This window comes from Ostrinia nubilalis, chromosome 25, assembly GCF_963855985.1.
Source record: "Ostrinia nubilalis chromosome 25, ilOstNubi1.1, whole genome shotgun sequence".
NCBI lineage: Eukaryota > Metazoa > Arthropoda > Insecta > Lepidoptera > Crambidae > Ostrinia > Ostrinia nubilalis.
In genome coordinates this window covers 10,522,457-10,541,690 of record NC_087112.1, presented here as the reverse complement: position 1 = coordinate 10,541,690, position 19,234 = coordinate 10,522,457, and the positions used below count along the sequence as shown (strand labels likewise).

The following is a 19,234-nucleotide window of genomic DNA, read 5'->3' as shown; positions in this document are numbered from 1 at the left end:
GAATATGTTGACAGCTATATTTATCTGGGAAAACAAGTCTCTTTTAATACGAACAGTAACTTGGAAGAAATAACGAGAAGAATATCTATAACTTGGAAAAAATTCTGGTCGCTAAAAGAAATATTAAAAGGCAACTACAACCTACACATGAAAAAAATTGTGATAAACACTTGCATTATGCCCTGCCTTTTATACGGATGTCAGACTTGGGTATTCACAAAAAATATTAAACAAAAAATCAGGAATACACAAAGAGCAATGGAGAGAAGCATACTACGGATCAGGAAGATACATAAAGTACGAAGTGAAGAGATAAGGAAAAAAACAAAGGTTACGGATGCATTGAGACACGCACTAGAACTGAAGTGGAAATGGGCTGGTCACATAGCACGCTGCACTGATGGAAGATGGACATTGGAAACCACCAAATGGAAAGGACCATCAGGCAAAAGAAAGGCAGGTAGACCGAAACAGCGATGGGAAGATGACATTGTGCAGACGGGTGGGAAAGACTGGATCGACCTAGGCGCGGACAGGGCAAGATGGAAAGGATTGGAGGAGGCCTATACCCAAAACGGGGTCCATACCCTTAATTAGATTAAATTCTTAATATGTCATTGCAAAAATCTGAAATGTTATTCAAGGTTTGGAATAAAAGGCTTTATTATTATTATCTATATTTTCTTCTTAAAGATTCTCGGAACTGGTTGTTCCGGTATTGAAAGAGAACCTCACGGGTTGTTAACCAAGTGATGGTCCTCTTGTAGGAATCGCCGTACAATTATTATTATTATTATTATGTTTGTACGCTTTGGAGCTCACGGGTCAAAAGTGGCCCGGTCCTTTATAAGGCTTGCGTGGGGATACAGATCCAACACGTAGAGGCCGTTTTAAGCGCAAAATAATCGACAAAAGTGAAAGTGGTGCAAATGCTGGATCTAGTCTCTGACTATATCATGGGATGTAGCCAGAGACCATCCCCAGCCTGTGCACAGGAGCTATTGCAGTTATTGGAGAATGGACTAGGGTTATGGATGAAGGATGGATGGACTGGTTACTGGGCTATGGATGGAGACTACGGGACACCTGCCTGGTTCATAGTCTCGGACTGAAAAAATGGCAGGCGGTGACTAGCCAGCGACTAAATGGGCCCCCCCTGGCGTCATGGGTCGTATAGACCGGACTGAGGGGCAACATTGGCGTCTGCCAGCTCAGGGGTGTAGAGAGGTGTGCTGCGCTTTCTCCGGAGTTACTCGCGGCGTTATGCCCTTTAACACTTCCACCCCTGGAGCATATAGCTCTAGCGACTCCACTCTGGCCGGCCGGTTAAGGCAAGCCAGAGGTGAAAGTCCTGCAGACCCTCTTCCACTTATTATTATTATTATTATTTAACCCCTTCACTTTATACCATCATGATAAAGATGGGAAGAACGGGGATGCGCAGTGCGTACCTACGTACATAAGCGTATACTCATATTACTTACTTTTAACTCGCTTAGCGTCATAATAACTTTTTGTCAGATTTTTTTAGATTATCGATTTCACAAAATCAGATAGCGGTAGTAGCCCGTTTCTACCCACACTATTTTTTGTGCTGCAATCTAACAACTTGTCAGATGTCAGTTAGTCTAGTTATTCTCAAAGTGACATTAGCTATGTTTTTGTAGATATTTTTTATGTATTTTTGACCAGTTTAACACCAACCAGACAGGTATTTTCTGTTTATTCGTATTGACAAGCACCAATGTTTTTGTGTAGGTATGCTTTTTTGTTTTAAATTAAATTATTTTCTTGGAACTTTAGTGACGTCACAATTGAAGCTATCCTTTTTACTTCTTTGCGGAAACAATAACTATGTATAATGTAAGTAGGTACTTGCGCTGATTCTTCTGAGTACTGATTCATATTTTTGTTTCGAAGCGGTGGAAGGGTTAAATTAAAATGGCTTTTTAAAATCCTATCGCTTTTTCAAAGAAAATAACTTATAAGTAGTTACTAAATTCCAGAAGTGACTTAAAATAAAATAAATAAAAAAAGAAAATGAAGGCATTTGTATGAGGATAACTGATTTACTGATCCCTTCTTCTTTAACCAAAGTTTACGAACGGAACCACGTGGAAAAATCTAGTTTTTGACGAAAGTTTATTAATTATATCCAGTTAACTTACAAGTTATCATTGACATTGAAACCAAACCTGGGTTAATTCAAGGCAAGTAGGTTTCAGTACTTTGCATTCGAATTGAGTAGACCTATTTTTTGCTCATTTGCAGCAAAGTTAAGTATTTTAATTAAGTGTCTGGGCTGAAAAATAAAAGTAAGCAATGTTATATTATTCCACTTGAAATCATTTAAAATTAATTAATTCCAATCTGCCGCCTTAATGCTGTTTGGTCGTAAGATATTTCAGTTTAGTGTAGAGCATTTTTATTATTGTTATTTTTTAGATTCATTCCTCAAAAATTTCGCGTTTTGACATCTCTTAAAAATTATGTAATGAGGGTTTTCGCGATTGAAAAATCCGCCAGATGGCAATACGTAGACGCGAGGACCAAATGCTGCATGATTGGTTATTTTTGACATGACATTGACAGATATGCCAAAATCCACCAATCACGCAGCATTTGGGCCTCGCGTCTACGTATTGCCATCTCGCGGATTTTTCAATCGCGAAAACCCTTTTTAGATTGTGGTGTAAACAAGCACCAAAACCAACCCTTTCACTTCTGACAAAGGCTTTACATTCGTTCGTTTCAACCAAAAGTCGCCCACTGCTGGCAAAAAAAAAAAAGTCTTCTTCAAGGATTTCTTTCTACAGCGACCGGTCCTACGCTGCAGCATCCAGCTGCATTTTATAAATACTGTGCACGAATTATCCTACTTATAATAAAAATAGAATGCAATAACAAAACATCAAACAACGCAGATTTCCAAGGTTATTATTATTGCTTTCAAAATCATACGAGATAACTTCCCCAAACTAGAGCGAGAACAAAAAATATGTATTGTTTCCGCGAAGTAATAGATAAAACGAAATATCAGTCGTATTGATACGTGCCGTGTTTACGTCACTATGACGTCACAAGTGAACTGTAAATTTGGGGGGTCAAGTGTGAGGTCTACGCAGTTACAGTATCGAATTTCTTTAATATTGATGTACACACATCAACATGTTTTTTAAAGTAGTTCGTAGTACCTACTACTGATACTCATTTATGGTGTCAGATTTCGTAGTAACAATTGATGGCATAACAATGGTGTCAGATGTTATCATAATCATCATTTCAGCCACAGGACGTCCACTGCTGAACAGGTCTCCCCCAATGATTTCCACAATGGCCGGTTGGTGGCGGCCTGCATCCGGCGCCTTCCCGCTACCTTTATGAGGTCGTCGGTCCATCTTGTGGGTGGACTTCCCACGCTGCGTTTTCCGGTACGTGGCCTCCACTTCAACTCCACTCGGTACCCCTAATGAATTAAGTTAATTTTCTCTTTAAATCACGGAATCATAATTCGTATTTCGTTTTAAATCTGCAATGTCTACTAAATTCCGAGCAAATTGATATGTGCTTTAAATCTTGTGAATCTATCATGAGTACCTAACTCCATGACCACTGGACCACGAAGGCTAGTAATTTTCTTTAACTCCAATTTTCTTCTAATTTCGTTGCGGATCCAATGACGATTTGATTACTCTCTCTTATTTAGAACTTATCCTTCACTGGTTCGGTTTCATTGGAGGTCAAACTGTAGATCTTGGCTATATAGGAGTTTCCTCACATATTATTTTTTAGAAATAATTATAACTGTCTGCCAATCTGTGTGATTACCACCATAAGTTTACATTAGGTGCACGCTATCGACAGCGTAAGAAATTAAATGGCATTAGCGGCCGCCCGCGATTTCGTACGCGTGGATCCCGTTTTACCCCCTTAGGGGTTGAATTTTGAAAAATCCCGTCTTAGTGAGCACCTACGTTTTAAAAGGAACCCCCATGCAAAATTTGAGACTCCTAGCACTTGAAGTTTCTGAGATATTTCGTGATGAGTGAGTCAGACACTGACCTTTCGCTTTTATTTTAGTAGATTATGATAAATCTTCATAGATTAAATTTTTTCAATACACTCGCTAGATGACGAGGACCCTGTAGATCCTATAGTTACACAGAAGTTACAGTGGTGGGAAAGAAAGGTGTGGTTTTGCTTTGAATTTTGTTAGAATGTGAATCAATTGCCACTTATTACACAAGTATTGGAGTTACTTCATCAGTTTTCACGTGACTCCTTCATTAACGACGGAGTTATTTATCTGAATTGAATCCAATGCCATGCATTATCCTAAATAAACATGCGTATTGTTTGCAGTTATTTTATTACGGTGAATAGTGACAATGACGTTGTTTTTAAACTTATAAGAGCCTATGTAACGTCTATATACTAGTATTAAGGCCAAGTTAAAATATGTTAGACTGTTAATTTTTTTTCTAATCTTTGTTATAACTTTTGTTTGATACTTAGCTAAAATTCATAATTGTTCGTAAAATAAATCATAACACGATCATAATTCATTGAAAAATGATGACTTTAGTATCACAATCATTCAACATTGTAGATCATTATGCATGAATATTCTACTGTATTTATATGGCATAGTGTGCTATTGATAATAAGATTAATATTTTGCATTGACGATAAGATCAGAGTCAGACACAAATAAGAATTTACAATATTAATATTTACATTCTTATTTATAAGTGTTATCATTGCAGCTATGTCTTGAATGCCTTGAATTTTCCGAATTTTCTTCACTTTTTTTAGTCTATCATTTCAATTAATCATCATCATCATTTCAGCCACAGGACGTCCACTACCAACTGTGCGATGTGGAAGTCATTGGGGGAGGCCTATGTTCAGCAGTGGACGTCCTGTGGCTGAAATCACTTCAATTGCCTCAAATTATGTAGAGCCTAAGCTCTTATGGTAGAAACTGGAATAAATAAATATCTAAAGCTTAGATACGCCTAAGGCTATTAACAAAGCAAAGCTCTTTTTTCAAATATTATGCCTTCCACAGAATACCAGCGTTGTTCTGGGTTCTAATCTCGAACATGACGCCATTGAAGTAATATTACTACGTATAGAACAGACATCGCGAACAAAATATGTACAGTGCGGGGTGCGGGGCGGGAATTTGACGGACAGCTGTCAGTCAAATCCATGACTATCAAGTTTCATAATTTATGGCGATAAAATCTGCACCAGAAAATGTCGTACTTCATTGATAGGATTGCACGAATAGTGACGTTCCTGCGGTCGCCTCATCATAGACATTGTGAAACGATTGTGAAAATAAACAAATCGGCTAAATTGTGTTAAATTTTCATGGTGCTCAATAGCAAAAAGGTTCAGCTACTTACATTATTTTCTTTTATTATATTGTGCGTTTCCTGTAATGTAATCTGAGCTCCCCTCCCTTAGACTAAAATTAGCCCTCCTAGACAAGTGACAAAACGTAGCAGTTGAAACATTCGAAATCACTTCGCTCTGCCGTTTTTTGGTGTTAGTTACTTCACTCTGTGATGCGATTTTAAAATTACAACTGGCGATTCCGAATTCACAACTGAGGGGACTGAGGCTAATCGTGTTACGTGTGCTACAAGTGCGTATGGGCTTCATACTGATGCTTAAGCCATTAATTATTTTTCTTCCCGATTAAAATCTAATGTAATCGATAATCGCCTTGAGAATCGTTAACTGGTATTTTCTAATTCGATAAAAAAATTACCCATCTCTAGTTTAAAACTGTCATCCAACAGCGCACGAAATATTATGAGTTATAGATAATGATACCATTACAGAGGCGACACTTCGTTTACGTTTAGTTTCTGCCTATTGAATTGGATACTGTAAGGAAACATCGTCATCATCATTTTAGCTACTGGACGTCCACTGCTGAACAAAGGCCTCCTCTAATGATTTCCACATCGCCCAGTTGATAGTGGCCTGCACCCAGCGTCTTCCTGCTATCTTCAGTCAGTCCATCTTGAGATTTTAGAAAAAAACCCACTCGTCACGGTAGGAACAAAGCTAGGGATGACCCACGCCTTCACTCCAGAACCAATAAAATAACTGAAAGTCAGAAACTACACGTATAATAGCTGTGAGGTAGAAGTTACGGGACTATTCCCACCTCTCCTTTTCACCGCTGCATCTCCTGTGTAGCTAGCACCTAGACTAGTTGATTTAAAGCCAAGGTATATCAGTTTTTAGGTAATGACTTAGTGCATCTAAAAATGTAAAACTTTCTAGTTTTTTGTAACATTGAAAAATCTAAAAAGAAGCATCATTTTTTTACCAAGTGTTTCTAAGAAATTTAAATGGAAGCTTTTGATGACAACGTATTGCTTACTTTTTCAGCTGTCGAACGAATCACTTTTATACTCATAGGTCCTGTACATTGGTAGATTTGGTAAATAAATGAATCCATCCGGACTCAGAAACTAAAAAAATTAAAATAGCTGTAATTTTTTAATACTGGATTTGTCGATTAAATTGATCATATTACTGCGCCCTAACGGGTCGGACACTGGTGACCAGACACACTGTACAATTATTATAATTTTAGCCTATCTCGTGAGCTAGGTGTCAATAATTAGGGTGATTTACTAACTAACCAGTCGCATACGAACAACAGCAGTGAGATTCAAACAAGTTTGATCCATGATGCCGCACGACTATTGTGTGAGCCCACCCGTAACCCAAACTTATTTAGCTTAACACAAGGGGCTGGACGGGACTATTAGTAATTTGTGCAATACAAAGTGCTTATAATCTTTAAAAAAATCTTTTTATTGCTGTATTTAACCTTCCTTTCGTATACTAATTTATGCGTCAGTGTCAAGTCTGCGATTTTTATTCTTTGAAATTTTCGTAAAATGGCTGCCGCCGCGGTGACGCCTTGTAATTAACAAATTAAAATTAAATCAGTGTTTTAAAGTGCATAAATGTACAACTTAATGGTAAAAAGTCATTCCTTGATTTTTACTTAATATGTATCTGGAGTTATTTTGAACAGTATTTTCGTCTATAGGATGGCATATTTCAAAAAACAAAACTGCTCTCAAGCGTGTTGTCACAGCAACCGCTGAGCACATACTAATTGAATTTCGGTCCGTGGACCTATTTACGTGCCAGAAACAGTCTAGTTGACATGTCTTCTCTAGTACGTAGTACATTATAACTCAATGCATGACGCACACTTTGTGGTTGCCATTGCTTCAACTATTTCAACATGTGCCGCAAAGCCGCAGGTGACTCTAGAGTTAAAATAAAGTACATAAATCTAGTACTCAAAAGGTCTTAACATATTTTATTGTAGTCTTTATTTTAGCAAAGCGATCATTCGCATAGTTACTGTATTTATTCAGTTCATGCAATGTTTGCGTAGTACGAGAGTGTCCTCTAAAATCATTATCAAGTTTACGTGTGAACTGCTATCTTCGTACATTTATTTTGATTTCAGATTACTTGAGGTTAAAGGAAAAACCGTAAAAGTACCACTTCATAAGTAGAACGACCCCCAACGAAGACTGATAATGTCGTAGTAACATACATCTACGATATACAGGGTGGAATTTTGTAATGCCACCTGGAGGGAAAGTACTCTTAATACTGTAGATAGAAAATTTTAGTGAAAGAAAACATTCCTTTATTTTTGAAAAGAAATAGAACTGCATTCAAAGATTTTCGAAAATTTTTCGAAAATTCACTACCACCTACAACATACATACAATTTCCTGTACCTACATAATTAAAATAATTTAAGATTTCATGGTTTTCCTTTCATTTGATTTATCAAGTTTGTTAGAGAGATTTCATCCTTATACCTAACCCTAACGATCGATGCAATAAAAAAACAGAGTGTAATTTTTCACAGAATTTAGTTGGTTCGAATTCCGGGTGTGGCAAGTAAATTTTCGGAAATCTTTGAATGCAGTTCTATTTCTTTTCAAAAACAAAGGAATGTTTTCTTTAAGAAAAAATGTCTATCTACAATATTAAGAGTACTTTCCCTCCAGGTGTCATTATAAAATTCCACCCTGTATAAAAGCGAAAAGTCCTGAATCACTCACTCATCACGAAATCTCAGAAACTACAAGTGCTAGGAGTCTCTAATTTAGCATGGGGGTTCCTTTTAGAACGTAATAGGTGCCCACTAAGACGGGGTTTTGCAAAAGTGGGTAAAACCGGGTTCATGCGTACGAAGTCGTGGGCGGCTGCCAGTAATTAATATACATACTTTGAAGTATACCTACACGAATATCTGTAAAACGGATCACTGTGTAAACAAGTCAGATTATTGAATATCTAGTGTATTATGTAGATGCCATGGAATGTTTCCCAAACTTTCCCACTAAAATCAATAGAATAATACTCATGAAAATCGACGATAACTGTCGAATTAATGCGTTTGTCTTTCAATGATCCCGAAATTAATTTCATAAACGTGTCGCGAATATTCTTCTATGTCCTTTCTTTGCCAATTGCGAAGTTGTTTTATAAATAAAGTCATAAGACAATTATCATGTTTTATATTCTATTTTTGTGTGTTGCTATTTCATCAGACTTCTGTTTTAACAATGACGCTGTAAAAAGGTACATGTTATATTCAAAAATGTTAAATAAATATTTTCTGTTTGTGAAAGACAAACGATCTGATATTTTTGTGACATTTTGCGGTGTGACACAGGTAGGTAGTACAAATATGAACTTGCTGGAAAATTTGCAAGATAAAAATGACTGTATTTGGTAGTTTTGTTACTATCTGGTTTATAGGGATGTTTCCTGAGTAAAAAAGCAAGAGTTTTAATTAGTCCGTCAGTTAGCTTATCAAAAACTACTCAACACGTATTTTTTACTTTTTAAAACTAATGAAAATGTAAAAATAGATAAAGCGTGTCAGAGTTCTAAAAAAAGGCCCGTGACGTCAACGAGTGCGTAAAAGTGCAGCACTTTGTGATGTCGCAAGCAACTTCAACGCATTATAACTTTGTAATTATTTGTTTGATTGACAATTCAAAATATACGTGTCCAATATATTTTTATATTAAAAAAATTTTAATAGTAAAAGTTGCTACTAACTACCACTATCTACTGCACTGTTACCAACTAGGGGCTATACAGCATTATGATAAAATAGTTCATGAATTTATTTATTTAAAACTTATTCGAACCGAACAGTGTAGAAATGGTGAACTTAACGCCATATTTCATTTTGTTCTGTTTAGCCTTTTAAATACAGTTTTAATTAAGATTAATCTGATTTTGTTTTGTAATGAATAAATGTTGCTTTAAAATTAAAGGAATTGTCTGCTACGAGTATATCTAGTTTTAGAACAGGTTAGACCTAAATCTGTTACGCGGGTTTAACCGAGCGTAACTAGTGTTGAAAGAATTGAAGAAAGAAACATTCGTTTTATAAGGCACTAGCTTTTGCAAGCGGCTTCACCCGCGTGAAATTCAGTTCGTCACAGATCGTCATAAATTACAGCTTGTTTGTTATTCTGGGTTATAAAAAATAATACTGTAAAGTTTCATCAAAATCCAGCCAGCAGTTTTTGCGTGAAAGAGTAACAAACATGTTGACATCCAGACATCCATATAAACTTTCGCATTATTTTATAATATTAGTAGGATGTGTCAATAGTGTCAGCAGAAGAAATTATTTACTAAAGATTTTCATGAGTTTTCAGATTAATTGCTCAAAGTTTGGCACTATTCCTAAATATTACTTTATAGGTAGCTATGCCAAATATTTATGTCAAAATTAATAAAATATTAACAACAATAATCCAATATATTATTGCGTCGCAGTGTGTTGCAAGTAGCTACGCGGTAAAAACAATCTTAATTATAATTTATTTACATGCATCTATAATATATTTCCAGATGTAAGTGCTTTGAAATAAACAGAAACTGTTCATGCTGAGACCTTTATCATAGAGCACCACAGAATACAATAATAGCAGCACTCCTAAGTACATATAAAGCTTTATAAGCTCACACATAAAGCACGATCAACAATCGAAACCAAGACCTACGAAACAACTCAAACTATTATAATAATAATAGTGACTTGAGTTTCTTGCGCTGCTTCTTCTCAGCAATGGCCCGTTTATTGTCCCTATGCAGTGGTAGGGTTAATACTGGCACTTGTAAACTTGCTTTTTAAAAGGCTATTAAAATTTATCATTAGGCATAAAATTCAAAATTCAATTCACCCGCTCTCCGCTATAAGACAAACCACAGCCTAGGAAGAGCAAGGAAATTTCCGCGTAAATTAAAATCTTATCAGAATAGAGATCTTGAAGAGAAACAACATGGCGACCTTGCATTGTCTTCAATGAAGTTTGGCAAAATAACTGTTCTTTGTAGGGCTGTACAAGAACTAAAACAGGTTATTTCTTTTTAATTCGTAGTATTTTTCGATATTTCTGACTTTTTCAAATCAATCTTTTTATTTTTGTTATTGGAAAAACACTTGTAGACAAGCAAACTTCGTCTCTTGCGGCTTATTTTCTTCCAGGCAATCTTAACTATGTATGGCTTTTAAAATCTGGCATTAAAATGAAGGGCTTTGCCTAAAAAAAAAGAATTTGTATAACGGTATGCTCTTTTTTTAATTTGGCCCTATTTTTCCGAGACGATGAAAAGCTCACCTGCATTTTGACAGCCCTAAATGACGTAGATGTTTAAACTGTTATTAGCTAAATTCCTCGTATATTTAGCAAAGAAACATTCCTGATGACGTCCCGAGGGTGTGCTGCTGTGACGTCATCGCAATAAAAACGAAAAATAACTTTCCCGGGGCTCAATAGTCTAAATAACTGCTTTTCCTATTGTCACAGTTTATTAATCTCAAATTAACTTGTTTTTTAGGGTTAATGATACTGTCGGGATACCAAGAGTACAGAAAATAAGTTTGGTATAAATAGGATGGAATGGAAGGAAGATGACAATAGAGTCTCTACATTAAACGTAAAATTTTAATTAAAACTTTCCACCCACTCTTACACTAAAGCCCAGAACAGACGGTGAAACGCAACTGCAACGAAACTGCAACTTTTTGATGATTCTAATGAATGAAACTGAAACTGAAAGTTTCAAACTGGTCGCGTCATGTGTGTTTTCTCAACGGCAGAAACTTAGATGCAACTCAAAAGTAACTAGCAGTTGCAGTTTCGTTGCAGTTGCTTTTCACCGTCTGTTCTGGCCCTAATGCATATTGTACTTAACTACTTACGTGGTAGATATATTAGGTATCGCCAAAGTCATCCGATAGACCTTGCCCCCTTATAAAAAGTTACACCTAGGATGAACCATGGATTAAAATGACATTTCCATTCTAAATGATTTAAGCCAGAGTTCAACTAGGGTGTAACTTTTATTAATAAGGGGATAGAGTATAGAGCCTTACGGTCTTATTCATAATCATTTTTCACATTTTATCAAATGCTTATTAGAGGTTTATAAAACGTTTGATAAAAATTGTTATTCATAATCGTCATTTAGCGCTAAAATCCTCTTATAACTGTGTGATAAGTTATCGAGAGCTCGGGCCTTGTTTAAAGCTCTAATAAACCTATTTTAACCTAACTTTTATAAATGTCATTTCATATGAATGTCACTTCGTTGGTTTATTTATTCAAAATATCCTTGCTGTGATCCTTGCTTGTGAAAATGAATGCTATAAATGCAATTGTGCATTTAGCCAATAATGCCGACCCAGCGCGACGTAGAAAGCTCTACCGCCAACGAAGCAACCCATTCGATTTGCGGGACCTAAATTTTAAAATAAAATATAGGTTCAATAAGGACACAGTGCGCACCATCATAGATTTGGTGGAAGATGATCTGGTTCAGAGCGCTAGAGGTGGTGGCACGTGTCCTGAACTGCAAGTTTTAGTGGCCATAAGATGTTGGGGACGTCGTGAGGTAAGCACAAAAAAGTGTTTTATTTTATCCCTTTGTCGTGGCTGCTATAATTATTTTCATACATTTTCAGGTACAAGATGATGCTGGTGACCTCCATGGCCTAAGTCAGCCGACAGTGAGCCGGATATGCGCCAGAGTCGCGCATGCAATCGCGAATAAGGCAAATTCCTTCATCAAAATGCCTATCACTATAGGAGAGCAGGAAAGAATTAGTGCCAAATTTAGAGCAATTAAAAATTTTCCTGGGGTGATAGGAGCCATAGATTGCACCCACATTAAAATTAAAAAAACCGGAGGTGACATGGCCCAGTACTATATTAATAGAAAAGGCTATTATTCCCTGAATGTTCAGGTAAAATATATTTTGATTTTATACAGTTTACAACAGAGAAAGATTTGTTTTAATAATGTCTATAATTTTTACTTTGTATGATCTAAATTTTAGCAACATTCAACACTATATTATTGGATGGATTACCTACAGGATACTGTTTTTTTTATTTTAGGTTGTCTGTGATGCTGACCTCAAAATAATGGATATAGTGGCTAGATGGCGAGGCAGTACACATGACAGTCGAATTTTTATGGAGAGCAATATAAAACAACGATTTGAGGATAGGCAGTTTAGAGGACGCCTTATTGGCGATTCGGGCTACCCTCTTCTGCCATATCTATTTACACCTATTTTAAGGCCTAGTCGTCCAGAAGAAGAAGCATACAATAATGCTCACATCTCAACTAGGAACACTGTTGAAAGGTGTTTTGGGGTGTGGAAGCAGCGGTTCCAATGCCTACTCCATGGCTTACCAGTAAGCCTCCAAAATGGAAAAGCTGTGATCATAGCATTGGCTGTATTACATAATATAGCCATTGATATGAATGACACATTGTTAGGTAAATGTTATCAATTTGACTGTACATAAGGAATACAAATCTTTATGACAAAATGTTGACAAATTCATAATATTTTTCAGAACAACATATGGAGCAGGTCCCTGTAACTCCGCAACTTTCGACGGAGAACAGTGTTCACGACAACCGACCTTCATTGTTGAGGCGTAGGTCGCAGTTGATACTACAAAATTTTATAAATCAACATTTTTGAATGGTACTAAAATACATTTTGATAAATTCCAACGATTTACTTTTATGTAATGTCATTTGAGTTCATGAAAATGTTGTATTTTAATTTTTCAGATACTGTTCCTGGCATCTTAATGAAAATAAAAAGAATATTTGATTGAAAAATACCTGTATTTCAATTTTCAGTCCAATTTGTTACTATCACAAAAACAAAACCTGTAGTTCTCTTTAAAAAAGCAATTATTCTGCAAAAATTCAAAACAAATTACTTTATATCACTAATTTAAGTACAATTAGTTTCAACAAACTTACTTATTAAAAATCACAGTTCAATTCTTTAAAACAAAGAAATTGCTTAAGTATAAACGTTTCTATTCGGAGGTTATCAACCTTCTACATTTAAAACAAAATAACCATAATTTACACTATTATTATAAAGGCGAATGTTTGTGACTAGGCATATGTGTATTTACTTTATATCACTAATTTAAGTACAATTATTAAACTTACTTACTAAAAATCACAGTTCAATTCTTATAAACAAATAAATTGCTAAAACAGATAGATTATATAGTCTCGAATAACATATAGGCTTCTTTTTATCCTGGAAAAATGCACAGATCCTGTAGGTTACAGAAATAGTAGTCTACGCAGGCGGAGTCGTGGGCAACAGCTAGTTAATAGTAATCTCAAACTCTTATTAAGTTATGACTAGTAAACATATTCATAGCCGTCTAAATATATTGCAGAAACACAATCAAAATGCGGATTGGAACTGCATAAAATACAAATTAAAAACAAACAGAAGTAAGGGAGGAACTAACTTATTATTTAGAATCTGTTAGTACTTGAAAAACTTTAACATCAAAAGACTTATTATTCTTTATTAATGTGAGTGTAATATTTAAGTTTTTCCTGTAATAATTGATGCTCAAGATCCAAGTTTCTCCCTTTCTTCCGTTCGTTTTCCATTTGAACTTCATGCAGTTCAATCCGGCATTTTGATTCTGTTTCTGCAATTTCGGAAATCCTAACTTTGCTTAAATCAATTAAGCCTTCTTTGTTTAACAGTTTCCTTTTTTTTTTGATTGCTGGTGCTTTAAAATTAGGTTTTGCTTTATTTTCTTTTGCCTCTACTTTTTTATTTTCTTTATCTTCCAATATGCCTCTAGTAGTACAAGCATGTGTATCTTCTATTTCTTCATCAAGTACCACCAATTCATATTGGATTTCTTCATTATTTATCAATTCCTGATCTTGCGTATTTTGAGTTGATTCCTCCTCTTGAATGTTAATTAATTCACTTTTATTTGAGTCCGAGTCAAATCTGTTAACATCGACTACAAATTCATTGGGCAACCAAGATGCTATATCATCAGCCCTATCGTCAGGCACTGATAATGGTGGACCACCGCCAGTTTTAATTTGAGCCTGCCTAGCAATGGTCTTGTCTTTCTTCGCACTGATTTTTATGAGGCTCCATTGCGATTTTAACTGGGTAATGGAGCGGTTCATACCAGCGCACATTGAATTAAACCTGAAAAAGAAATGACAGGATTTTGAATTACAGGTAAAGGCAAAATTTTATATTGAAGGCAGAAATCAAAAGATGTACCAACGTTGTTTGTAAATCAGCCCAAGCCGCAACCTTCCGTTTATTCGTGTTAGTGTCTGTATTTTTATTTTCGATTGCATTTACTCTTTCTTTCACCAACTCTTTCAGCAAATACTGAAAAGCAAACACTAGGCGTCAAACATAAATAAAACCATGCTACAAAAATTAGTAGGCACTTTATCAGGCTAAAAATAAGTACTACCTTATCTTCCTCCAACCAGTTTTCTGATCGTTGCCTTTTAGGCGGTCTGTTCTCCTTCGTCATGGACATAATTAGTATCCGATGTAACTAGCCGGGTCGTCGTAAGAGCTTATTGCAGAGTACAGGGTAAGAGGTACAGAATCCAGAACATACAATCCCAAGTTTTATAAAAGTTTGATAAAACTTGGGAGTTGATCGAAAAAACCGAAAACTTTATTAAATTTTCGTGCCAAATGTCAATGTCAGTAAGTAAAACGTCACAGCTGCCAATTTTTTGTTTTTTTTTTCTGCGATTTGTCTATGATTTTACATGGTCCATCAAGTTAAATCACCAAAAAAGCTGTTTTCGTTCATTCTTTTTGTATAGTCTGTGGAAAGAAAATATTAAACTCTGTTTTAGCTATCAAAGGTTTATAAACGATTATGAATAACGTTTTTTATCAGAGGTTTATAAGAGTGTTTTAAGCCTATCAAACGTTTTAGCTAATGTAGGTTTTAAACCTATATTAGCATTTTATTATGAATAAGACCGTTAGTATTTTGATTTTTTTAATGTTTAAATAGCAGTTAATGTTTAAATAGAAGCAAAACGTATCATTTTAAGAGCTTTATTACTTATTTTCTGTATAGAGACGGGATCAGGTTTTGTCTTAAACCATTAACTATCTTAAAACAGGCATAGCCAGACCAGACCAGACGGCTATAAATAAGACATTAATATACAAAAACCGGAGTCTGTATGTCCACGCAGGGATTGAATGCACACTCGATAGTTGACTATTTGGTAGATTTGTTTGACTTCTTTATTGTTTTGGCATTTTAAACAGTTATCTTGCAAACCACACAAAGTGACATTAGTGACAGATCAATTTCGTAATCACTTCTTATGAGTTACTAATTAAATATAGCAAAAAGAAACGTAGTGAAACGATTACGAATCTGTGTAAAATAAATTGTTAGGCTCAGATGTTACCTAACTAAGCAATATTGGTAGTAAGTTTAGGGTAGGGTTTAGCCAGGGTAGGGTCTACCTAGGGTGATCCGTCTGCTCGTTTGCCTCCTGTCACATAAAAAATAACTACTCGTATCTCACTTTGTTGATTTGACTATTGCAGGTGATTTGTAGTTAATATTCCTACGCAAACCAACCAAGATTATCCCAAAAAGCGAGCAGCCTGTCAAAGCCGCTGCAAGCTTCTGGTAATGATGCTGGAGATTTGAGACTCCGTATTTTACCACGCTAGGAATGTTGTCATCATCATCAACAGCCCTTTACAGCCCACTGCTGGACTATGAGCCTCCTCCACTTTAGTGGAGGGTTTTACCATAATCTCCACGATTGGCAGGCGGATTGGAGATCGCAGTTTAAAGATTAATGTTTATCACAGATCGCAGTTTAAATAAACAGGCCAAGAAACAGGTACCTATACTCAGTAGCTATGTTACTTTGCCTTAGTCTTTTTGATCTTATTGCATGCCGTAAAGTTTAAATTTAAACTCAGTAAAAACTCATTTATTTCTGTAAGTAGGCTTTAAAAAAGCACTTTTACACGTCCCAGTATTAACCCTACCACTGCTTCAGCACAATAAATGGGCCAGTGCTGAGAAGAAGCAGCGCAAGAAACTCAGACACTATTGTCAGCCTCTTTTTCAAAGGTTTACAGGTTTTCAAAATACATAGTTATAAATATTTATGCGAGCTAGGCAGTTCGCATCCCAAACATTTTTATCTTTTAAAAAATGTACCTATACCTCGTAGGTTGACTACAGATTGTTGCTTTAAAAGTAGTCTTGACTCTACCAAGTGCAATAAAGAATTCTAGTTTATTTTGTAAGTAACATCTACCTACGCACTTAGTGCATACCTATTCTTAAAGTAAATCCAACTCTACCTGTTCTATTTTGCAAAATTCACGCCTACTGTTATTGTAAAACAAACAAATAAAACATAGTTCCTAATTCCTAAAGTTCATTAACTTAGTAGCATAATAAAAACATTTCTACATTATCATTTCATTACTTTAAGTGAGACTGTATCTATTTAATTTATCTTTACTTGCCTTAACAATGCTATGTTGTTATATGTATGTTCACTTTCAGGTGTCAAATCACTCACACCCAACGCAACACTTTAAAAACATTAAAAAAACACTTCACTCTCCGACCATAGACTAGACTTTCTATAAAGTTCGATAGTAAACAACGAGTGGATAGTACGCGTCAAGATGCCCGGTCACCACGAGGGAAGAGTGAAGGTAGCGTAGTGATGGACACCTAATCTAAAATCTATCGATAAAACCGATGTTATCGCATGGAAATGAGAGGTTGGTCAAGGGTAGATTGTGTTTTATCTTTATCAAGACAATGCACAGATTTTACTTGAAGAAACTGTTTTTATAAATAAATAAGCACTCAAAGTATTCAAGGCTAGTTCAGCAGAATACTGATAATAACTAATAAAGAAACGGATAAAAAGGGCAAATTCTTTATAAGTTGTTGATTTTTTATGTGCACAACTACGATATTGTACGGAAACCATTTTAATATCCTAATTTTTTAGTAACATCTACCGGAAATCGTACGATCGACGCTTCGTTAGTGTCTTGGTGCGACGTTATAGGCGAGCTACAACTACCGTGTTTTATTTGGCCAGAGCGCTAAAACGCAGTCGTAAAATTAATACAGCATGAACTGTTTGCCTTCCGTATCATAATGCTGCCAAAAATATTGATTAGTTTTGTCTTCAGCTTTTCATGAATTGAGCGACGATAGTCGAATGGCTGACTCGTGATCCCAGGAACGCGGGTTCGATTCGCCACTCGACCATTGTGGTGAACCCATTATTTTTTCGTCAGGAAATGCATGAAATTGATATCCACTGGTCCGGGGGAACCAGTAGATTATGTGAAGCTCTCCCTGCCAGATGGACAGGGCCTATTTATTGTGGTGAACCCACTTATAACACATACCTACTTATTTATCTTACCACGAGGGGATAAGGGATTAGTAATTTGTAGGTATTTACGAGAATATTTTCAACTTATCACAATCTAGTGTACATCCCTAGCATTGTGTAAATTCTCTAACTGTTGTGTTTACGGGAAAGATCTAGAATTATTCCCGAGACTGATTACCGCGTCGCAGATGTGTGCAAGGGCAAGGGCGGTTAATTAGGTCACTTGGAAGCGAGCCAGCGCTGGTTGCCGGTGAGAAAACTACTGTTTCATGAAGCTATGCTGTTAAACTCCCTCTTCTTCTATAAAATTTGTTTCTGAAAATATAGATTCAAGAGAGATTAGTACGACTGCAATTTTTTTTCTATCAATTTTATTTTTAATCTACAACGAGGAAGCTCTTGGCCTGCATCTCACCTAGTCTCGCCGTGTAAGGACAATCTGTTGATTCTTAGATGGCTCAAAGATGGAGTGCAGACCAGGTGCGGTTTTGTTCCCCAGTCGCTGAAGCACATGATGTCGTGCCCTGAGTGCCCGAATGAATGCTGCCACGCTGCTGACAACGCCATTCTTTTAGCAGTGTTTTGGGCAGACACTGTGTAGGTTTGTTGTCGACACGATAAGAAGAAGAAGATACGTGTAACTAGACCTCCTTTCTATCGATATCGACTACCACTACAGACATCGATACCCAGTGTTGCTTCACTCGCTTGCGTAAGAGACTTTCGCCGTGTTTTTGCGAACATTGCAGTTTATTTATGCCTTAATCTCAGGGCATCGAGGCCGTGGCACACATTTTAATGTAATGTAATACTGAGCATGATCCTTGTAGGGTTCCTTATGGCAATAAAATCATACTAGAACTCTGTGGTCCCATTTAAAGTGTGTTTATTTAAATGTTCTCATAGTTGTCGCGCCAAGTATTTTATAGCAGGCAATGATAATCTTCAGCTAGGCGTAAGCTTGCCTTAAGGAGCAAAAAGGTAGGTATATAAAGTAGCTTTTATGTTTTAAAAACATTTACTATTTACCACCTCTTAATTGAGCAGAGCTTTTAATAGTATAGCAATTAGATACATATAAAAATACCCTTATGTCCAAAGGGTACGAGACTATAATATTGATGACATGACAAGGATGCGTGGTCAGTTACTAACTACTACTACTTACCTACTTAAATTTGATTATTCTTACCGTTAGATAATTAATACCGACAACTAGTGGTGACTGAGTTTGTTCCGGCGTTTCTTCTCAGCACTTGCCATAATATGTTTGTCTCGAAGCGCTGGCAGGGCCCAAAAGATAAGAAGATATGTAAAGTGATCCATAAGACTTTTTTCTTATTTACTATATTTTGCCGTTCATAAGTGCCACCAGTAGTCTAAATTG

The 19,234-nt window shown here is 36.1% G+C and overlaps 1 protein-coding gene across 1 annotated transcript; it reads left to right on the top strand.

The window, feature by feature from the left end:
- The first annotated feature begins 11,471 nt into the window (after positions 1 to 11,471).
- LOC135084200 (putative nuclease HARBI1) lies at positions 11,472 to 13,222 on the top strand. Its single transcript, XM_063978935.1, has 5 exons — positions 11,472 to 11,991; positions 12,062 to 12,343; positions 12,498 to 12,885; positions 12,966 to 13,099; positions 13,189 to 13,222. The coding sequence occupies exons 1-4, from the start codon at positions 11,737 to 11,739 to the stop codon at positions 13,094 to 13,096; spliced, it is 1,056 nt and encodes a 351-aa protein (XP_063835005.1). The 5' UTR covers positions 11,472 to 11,736; the 3' UTR covers positions 13,097 to 13,099; positions 13,189 to 13,222.
- Positions 13,223 to 19,234: the final 6,012 nt, after the last annotated feature.

Bases quoted from the DNA above. Each gene is read 5' to 3' on its own strand.
- LOC135084200 (XM_063978935.1), top strand. From the start codon at position 11,737: ATGAATGCTATAAATGCAATTGTGCATTTAGCCAATAATGCCGACCCA. The intron at 12,344-12,497 runs GTAAAATATATT...TTTTTATTTTAG, and splicing joins ATTATTCCCTGAATGTTCAG to GTTGTCTGTGATGCTGACCT. The intron at 12,886-12,965 runs GTAAATGTTATC...AATATTTTTCAG, and splicing joins TATGAATGACACATTGTTAG to AACAACATATGGAGCAGGTC.